Source organism: Triticum urartu, chromosome 6A, assembly GCF_056163025.1.
Source record: "Triticum urartu cultivar PI428250 chromosome 6A, HENAU_Tu73, whole genome shotgun sequence".
Lineage (NCBI taxonomy): Eukaryota > Viridiplantae > Streptophyta > Magnoliopsida > Poales > Poaceae > Triticum > Triticum urartu.
In genome coordinates this window covers 515194274-515202862 of record NC_141878.1, presented here as the reverse complement: position 1 = coordinate 515202862, position 8589 = coordinate 515194274, and the positions used below count along the sequence as shown (strand labels likewise).

Below are 8589 nucleotides of genomic sequence, written 5' to 3'. Positions count from 1 at the left end.
TTCCAGCCCTAAAACCAGGTCATCAATTACACTGGATTTGCTCCGAAAAAAATTCAATTACACTGAAGTTGTGGTTTTACGCAATGAACTCCCAAAAACACACTACCACTCCCGGTCAACCTTCACCCCCGACCTGAACCTTGAAATCCCAACAGAAAAACTTTGTTAGTTCCAACTAGCACTGCGATGGTACATGCAAGTCCACATTACATTTCCCTTTCCACATACACAGCAACAGCTTCCGACTCTTGATTCAAAACTCAGGAACCAGAGCTCGTTTCAAGTAAAATAAGAAGGAGAATCATTCTCACTTGATTTGATTGGAGAGAGAAAGTGACACATCCTAGTTCCATTGACACCAAGATACCAAACCCAACCGAACATTAACAATCCCTGTAGGCTGCAGCTCCCCTGCCCAAGCAGCTGCGCCCCTTCAGACTCCAGTTTCTGGACAACTTCCTGGCGCAAGCAATGCCCATATATATATAGTTCAACTTGCTACACCTAGCTACCCGGCCAGCAAGAAGTCATGGCGGGGAGCGTAGGAGAGCAGCGGCCGTAGGAGCCGGGAGGCGAGGACCTGTGGACCGACCGACCGATGGCCGTGGCGACGGCGGCGGAGAAGGCGGTGCGGTGCCTGGGGCTGGGGTTCGACATGACGTGCGACCTCAGGCTCAAGTTCTGCAAGCACTCCGGCGGCTGCGTGGTCGCCAGGAGCTCCCGCGAGACGGCGCCGGCCGCCGTGCCGGGCGTCGGCGTGGTCCGCGACATGCCGGCCGACGTCAAGTGCGGCAAGGGCGACCGCGTCCGCTTCAAGTCCGACGCGCTCGAGTTCAACAAGGTTAGCACGCCGCGTACATAACGTAACATGATCATTAGTTCTGCATGATCACAGCTCTCGATCACCCGATCGCTTCTTCCGTTCGAGCTTCCTTTAATTCCGTTTCGCAAGACTTGCACATACGTGTACGTTGCTACTAGGAAGTAGTAGAAGAAAGAAATCGGAGCCAAACGAGACGCAATGGAGCCAAAGTTAAGCTATTTTTCCTGAACATAATCAGTGGTTCTGCAGTTATAAGTTATCTGAAACTTTGGCCAGATTAATTAAGCGTTGCTGATAAGATTAAGCGCAAGAAACTAGAGCAAGACGAAACGCAATGAACTGAAGTAAGATCAGATTATTAATTTTTTGGCTGTCTGTCCTTCTGCCGTTAGGAAAGTTCTCTGGGACTTTTGCTACTCGTACTAGATTTTTGCATTTCAGGAACTGAGAAAGCATCGTGAGCAATCAACCGGTTCCGGAATTAGCCGCCGGATTAAATTAGTTCGTCGGAGCAGCGAAAGCAACGCAAGTATAGTACGGTTGGTGTGAATGGTGGCTGCTATTATAGTTTTATTTTGTTATTTTACGAATGTGAATGAATGGTGGCTGCTTGCAGAGCTTTCCCTCATTAAATATCGATTTTGGGGGTGCTGACCACGCCTGTGCGGTCCTACGTGATTCTCACGAACTGCACCAATCATCGACCTCTCCCCGATAATAACAAACAACAGTCGACCGTTCTCATTTTTTTGACAAAGGATGAATTTTATTGGCTCGACATATTCCGTGAGTATAAGCAACATTTTGTTCGTATTTCGGCACACTGTCGGCGTCAAATGCTCCGCGTTCCACGGGATCAAAATCAACCATCCAAAATCAAGATTAGATAGTACCAGTAAGTAGATTTGGTTGGCCATAGCGTGTGGTCCTGCTGTCCTATTACATTATCCACCAATACAACTTCTTTGTAAATTCAAGTCAAATTTAGCTCCACAATTATGGTCACCCCTTGCATAAACAAACATCGCGCTCGAATCGTGACGGTGCACTAGCAGCTGTTTGACTTTCACCACAAAGATTCGTAATTCGCACATCAACGAACCGGGGAAATAACACTTACAAATATACAAAACAACTATTCTCTGATGTTAGGGTTTCCGAAGAAGGGCCGCAATAGCTGGCTAACGTTCGTTGTTTGAATGGCATTTACGAACGTTTTTGCTGACATTTTTCTTCTAAAACTGTTATTGTTAGATCTCGCGTACAGGAAAATGCGTTCGCTTGCCACCCCCCTTCCAGGGACGTTCGCTAGTTAGTGTATTTCCGAAGAAGAAATGACATATACTATAAATTTCTACTGAAAGAGAAACGCGCCTAATTAAAAAAAACTGATTTGGCGGGCATGCATGGTGTTGGTGCAGATGTCGGAGCTGTTCAACCAGCGGAGCGCTGTGGAGGGGAAGATCCCGTCGGGGCAGTTCAACGCGTGCTTCGACCTGGACAGCGGGTCGTGGGCGCAGGACGCGTCCGCCACCAAGTGCCTCGCCATGGACGGCTACTTCATCTCCCTCTTCGATCTCCAACTCGATCGTCGCCCGCTCGCCCTCACCGCCCATGTTCTTTGCGACGTCCCTGCCGCCTGGGACCCCTCCGCCATCGCAAGGTTCACACTCTCCCTTCCTTTCTTTTTCTCATTAAGTACTCCATCTGTTAGAAAAAGTTTGTCTCTCAAATGAATATATATCTAGGAGCTTGTTCCTTAAATAGATACATCAATTTAAGAGACACATTTTTTCGAACGGAGGGGGTACAAAGACGGTACTAGTACAGGACTTTGACTGGTTCCACCTCCGTGTCGTGCTCGTGCCGACCGGCCCCGCGCACGCAAAGCGGTTCAGACGTCCATACTGAAACCTCTGACCACAAACAGAAAATAACGTGGTTCAGAGTATTAATAATCTAGTAAAATGTTCATTTTTCTTCTCTGCCCGTCTTTGTTGAACGTACAGCATGTGGCGCCCCGCGCTCTGAACGTGTCGCCATTGACAAACCGGAGCGCGACACATGCCGCCGGCTTGGTTCTATCAGGCAGACAGACAGACCCGTAGTTTTCAGACAGTGAGCTGAGCTGACACTGACAGTCCGGTCGACAGACGCCTTGTATGAACCACCCTCGAACATGAAGGAACGTCGCTGACCCTGTGCATGAACGTTGTGCGTGCGTGCGTGCGTGCAGCTTCATCGAGAAGTACGGGACGCACGTGGTGGTGGGGCTGAGCATGGGCGGGCAGGACGTGGTGTGCGTACGGCAGGCCGCGTCGTCGCCGCTGTCGCCGGCGGAGATCAGGGGCCACCTCGACCGGCTCGGCGACCAGCTCTTCACCGGCGCCTGCGCCGTGCCGCCGCCCCACGCCAGGTCCAGGGCCAGGCTCGCCAGGACGCCGGAGGCCTTCAACGTGTTCGACGCGCAGGTGGCGCAGCAGCGGCTGCAAGGGATCACCACCCTCGTCTCATCCAAGGAGGTAAATTACATTTACAGTTATCTGGCATGCAAGCAGCGATAAGTAATATGGATCGGAGGAAGTGACAGTTTTACTCAGCTCAGCTATGTGTTTTTCCTTGTGTGCGTGCAGGGAGTGACGGTGATATACTCGAAGCGGGGAGGGAACACGACGGTGAGCAGCCACGCGGAGTGGCTCCCCACCGTGCCGGCGGCGCCCGACGTGATCAACGCCAAGCTCGTGCCCATCACCTCCCTGCTCCGCGGCGTCGCCGGCACCGGCTTCCTCTCGCACGCCATCAACCTCTACCTCAGATGTGAGCGCACCTTACCTACATGCCATCCCATGTCGATGTCACACTCATTTGCCTAGCCTAGTTGAAGCCAGCGTTCAATAGTGCACCGTAGAAAATTTCTTCTTTCTTCGAGAATCAATGTTACAAGCAAGCACACTGTCCGTGCTCAATAATTGCACTCAAAAGTGACGCGTGATCTGCCAAATGACTGTTACAGATAAGCCGCCGTTGGCTGACCTGAGGTACTTCCTGGATTTCCAGCATCACAGAATGTGGGCCCCGGTGCTCGGCGAGCTGCCCCTCGGCCCCTGCTCCGACCGCCAGGGCTCCGGCCCGGCCCTGCACTTCAGCCTGCTCGGCTCCAAGCTCTACGTCAGCTCCAGCCAGGTATTTTCAATCACAGACCCCCTCATCGTCCTCCTCCTCCTCAGATTGTTCCACGATTATCACTGAAGAAATAAAAGATTGTTCGATGATTGATGCCTGACGAAAATATATGTAATGTTAATGCAGGTGATCGTGTCGAATTTGCCGGTCACCGGGATGAGGCTGCACCTCGAGGGCAAGAAGAACAACCGGTATAGTATAATTAATCTTCCTTGCTTGTGACATTCTTGCATGAATTTGGTGCAACGCGTGACTAACACAGTGACAACTTCGCGTGCATCAGGCTGGGCATCCACCTGCAGCACCTGTCGGCCACCCCGACGTTCATCGCCGCCGTGCAGGCGCGGGCCGGCATGGCGCCGGCGTGGCGGGGCTCCGAGGCGGTCACCGACGACCACCGCTACTACGAGCCGGTGCAGTGGCGGATGTTCGCGCACGTCTGCACCGCGCCGGTCAAGTACGACCCGCGGTGGCACCACTCCCACTCCGACGGCGACGACGGCCGCCGCGCCGCCTACATCGTGACCGGCGCGCAGCTGCACGTCATGGCGCGCGACTCCACCACCGTGCTGCACCTCCGGCTGCTCTACTCGGAGCTGCCCGGCTACGCCGTCGTGCAGTCCAGGTGGGGGCGCGGCCCGGCGAGGACGGCGTCGGGGAAGTGGCCGTCGTCGTCGAGCTTCCTGTCCATGCCCTTCTCGGGGTCCTCTTCGTCGTCGTCGTCCGGTGGCGCTGGCGGCCAGAAGCAGCGAGGCCCGCCGCTGGTGGTGGCGAACATCAACTCCGGCGTGTTCGCCGGCGGGCCGCCCGTGCCCGTGGGCGCGCAGAAGCTGCTCAAGTTCGTGGACACCTCGCAGGTGACCATGGGCCCGCACGACAGCCCCGGGTACTGGCTCGCCACCGGCGCGAGGCTCGACGTCGACAAGGGCAAGATCTCGCTGCACGTCAAGTTCTCCCTGCTCGCCCCGTCGCCTTCCTGACAGTAACAGAGTCTGTACAGTTCTCCTGATGCCAAATGCTAACTGAACCCTGTAATTAACATCAAGGGAGGCTCCCTGCTTCTCTCGTTTCTCATTTCTACCATCCTTTTGGATTTTTGGTTTTGGTTGGATCCTGTAAATGTTGCAGTGCCACGAGTGTAAATTCATACTCTAAAACCAGAGGTATTGTTTTGATAGAGCAAGGGAAAAGATTCATTGATACTACTCCCGGAATACTTCGTATGCTTGGAGTGAATTGCAAGAAACCACCACATTTGGGGCTTCTCTTACAGAAAACAATGTGGTCGCTAATCATTTGCAAAAGTCACCACATTTGGGGCTTCTCTTGCGGAAAACAACGTGGTCGCTAATCATTTGCAAAAGTCACCGCGGATTCAGTAACAGTTTTGTAGAGTGCACTGAACATGTCATTTGGCTCGGTTGAGGGCATTTCCGACAGGTGGGGCCCAAAATCGCTGACGTGTCCTAACGGACGCGCGGACGGCGCCGTTTGCTTAAGACAGACGCGGTCGGGTCGCCAGAGACAGACCGCCCGCGCCCGAACACATCTGGCTCGATTTCTCTGCTCTCACGCTCGCTCTCTCTGCTTCCACGCTCGCTCGCTCCCCTCCCATTTGCTCCTCTCCTCTCCGGTCACCGCCGGCCGCCGTCCGCCATGGTGTCCTGGACCGACAGTGAGAGCACTGACGGCTCCGCCGCGCAGTACATCTCCTCCGATGACTCCCCTCTCAAGGTCAGAACATTGTATTCCTCATTTGTGTTCTAGGGTTTGTAGGGTTGAACATTTGCTCGAATTGAACAAGTTTTTGTTGGATTTCTCAGATCCCAGCTACAATTGATGAGCCTTTTGATAGAGCAAGGAAAAAGATTCATTGATACTACTCCCGGAATACTTCGTATGCTTGGAGTGAATTGCAAGAAACCACCACATTTGGGGCTTCTCTTGCAGAAAACAACGTGGTCGCTAATCATTTGCAAAAGTCACCGCAGATTCAGTAACAGTTTTGCAGAGTGCACTGAACATGTCATTTGGCTCGGTTGAGGGCATTTCCGACAGGTGGGCCCCAAAATCGCTGACGTGTCCTAACGGACGCGCGGACGGCGCCGTTTTCTTAAGACAGACGCGGTCGGGTCGCCAGAGACAGACCGCCCGCGCCAGACCACATCTGGCTCGATTTCTCTGCTCTCACGCTCGCTCTCTCTGCTCCCACGCTCGCTCGCTCCCCTCCCATTTGCTCCTCTCCTCTCCGGTCGCCACCGTCCGCCGTCCGCCATGGTGTCCTGGACCGACAGTGAGAGCACTGACGGCTCCGCCATGCAGTACATCTCCTCCGACGACTCCCCTCTCAAGGTCAGAACATTGTATTCCTCATTTGTGTTCTAGGGTTTGTAGGGTTGAACATTTGCTCGATTTGAACAAGTTTTTGTTGGATTTCTCATATCCCAGCTACAATTGATGAGCCGTCGTTCGAGGGTCTTGCTGACAACTTGAATGTGATTTGTGAGCATGGGAATCCAGGGAGGAAGTATGTTGCATTTGAGGGGATAAGCACTGGTAGGAGGTTCATTGCTTGTGCCACTGAAGTAAGTTTTAAATTGTGTTTGCAGCATTCCAATTCTTGTTCTAGGGTTTGTAGTAACAGTTCCTGTTCTAGGGTTCATAGTTACTGTTCATGTTCTAGGGTTCATAGTTACTGCTCATGTTCTAGGGTTTATAGTTACTGAATTTAGTTCTAGGGTTCATAGGTAGTGTTCTTAGCTGTAGTTTTCATAATTATTCATCATTAAATGAATGTGATTCTGGTACATTAACTGAATCAGCTATTTAACTGAATCTGTAAGTAATGTCTGTAATTTTGAACTGATTTTTTCTATTGTAGGGTGTTGCAAATTGTGGATTAGTGCAGTGGGTAGATGAGCATTGGCCAGAGCATCTGCAGAATGCTATTCATAAGCTCTGGCTTATGTATGAGCATAGCCAGCATGAAAACAGGATGGCATGCCTGGAGCATTCAAGCACTGTACACAATCTCACACAGCAGAAAAAAGAGTTGCAGGAGACATATGAGAAGCTTGTTGAAGATGTGAACAACCTCTTGGATTATAAGGATAGCCAGCCTGAGGTAAACCAAAAGAATGATGCTGACAACATTTCAGTTAGTGTGGAAAGCAGCATGACAAAGGATGCTGAGATCAAAAAAATTAAAGGCTGTTGTTGACCAGTTAAAGCAAATTCATGTAGCTCAAGCCACTGTCATTAGGAATTTGAAGTTCAACCATATTAAGGAGAAGGAAAAGTTGAGCTCTGATAAGAGGACTTTGGAGATTTGTTATGCTGACCTGAAGAAAGAGAAGGATGACCTGAAGAAAGAGAAGGATAAGCTGGATTGTTGCATTGCTGAGCTGATGAAAGTGAAGGAGAAGTTGACCATGGAGAAGAGTACTCTTGCTTCCTGCATTGTTGAGCTCAAGACAGCAGGTGATAGCAATAAGAGGAAGCTTCACCAGATTAAGGCTATTTGTGATGAGGACTAATTTGTGTTGTTGTCTGACCATGTGTGTCAATGATGTCTTTTGTAGTAGCTATGGAGGAAAGCTTGTAATGTGTTAAGCTTTATTGTGGTGAACTCTATTATTTCTGTAGCAATGAACCTTGGATTGTATGTTGTTTGTGAGAGTACTATGTTTGTGATGAATTATCAGCTTGTATTAAGTTCAGTTTGTGATGAATTAACAACTTGGATTATAGCAAGTAGATAGTGAACATAGATAGCAAGTTCATAGTGCATAGATAGTCTGACATAGATAGTGGCATACTAACATAGATAATTGTTGCATAGATAGTCTGACATAGATAGTGGCATACTAACATAGATAGTAGCTGCATAGATAGTCTTACATAGATAGTGGCATACTAACATAGATAGTAGCTGCATAGATACAACTGACATAGATAGAACTGGCAAACTAACATACTGACGAAACTGAACTTTTTCTTGTTCTGACGAAACTGAACTTTTTCTTCTTCTGACGAAACTGAAGACAGCATGTCACTCCTCCTTCTTCAGCATCTTCAGGCGTAGGGAGCGCCGCACGTCATTGTTGTTCACTGCCGCCCTCTTCTTCTTGGCTGGCGCCGGCTCCACCACATCTTCACCGCCACCCTCCTCTTCTTGCTTCACGACGACGAGCTCTGGGTTGTCGGCGACCTCCGGCATCTTATCCACATCAATTGGGCTTTTCTTCTGCCCCTCGACGGCGTGGAGGACGGGCGCCAGGAGCTGCACATTAGGCTCGTCGGAGGAGGAGTCGGAGGAGAGTACGACGACCTCGTCCACCTCGTCGTCAGAGGAGTAGCCATCAGATTCGTCAGAGTCGTAGTCGTCAGAGGACTCGGACTCGGCGTCGGAGTCAGAGTCTGGCCCGAGCACCCATGGATTGCGCCTCTCCCAGTAGGCGTTGTTGATGGGGGCTGGGAGAGCGAGGACGGCGTCGGTGATGTCATCCGCGACGATCGGCGGCGTGGTGGATGAGCGGTACATCCACCAACGGGCGCGCTGCCTGGGGTCGGGGGAGCGCTGC

At 51.2% G+C, this 8589-nt stretch overlaps 1 protein-coding gene and 1 pseudogene across 2 annotated transcripts; both read left to right on the top strand.

Moving 5' to 3' along the window:
* The first annotated feature begins 416 nt into the window (after nucleotides 1–416).
* On the top strand, nucleotides 417–5211 carry LOC125514556 (MACPF domain-containing protein At1g14780-like). Of its 2 annotated transcripts, none has more exons than XM_087528561.1 (7): nucleotides 417–841; nucleotides 2245–2486; nucleotides 3060–3345; nucleotides 3457–3640; nucleotides 3881–4006; nucleotides 4133–4197; nucleotides 4290–5211. In XM_087528561.1, exons 1-7 carry the CDS (start codon nucleotides 599–601, stop codon nucleotides 5013–5015), a joined length of 1872 nt encoding a protein of 623 aa, XP_087384687.1. In that variant the 5' UTR covers nucleotides 417–598; the 3' UTR covers nucleotides 5016–5211. The 2 variants fall into 2 exon arrangements, with proteins under 2 accessions (XP_087384687.1, XP_087384686.1); XM_087528560.1 differs by having other exon boundaries at nucleotides 419–841; nucleotides 3837–4006.
* A 451-nt stretch (nucleotides 5212–5662) lies between these two features.
* On the top strand, nucleotides 5663–7542 carry LOC147966008 (uncharacterized; annotated as a pseudogene).
* Nucleotides 7543–8589: the final 1047 nt, after the last annotated feature.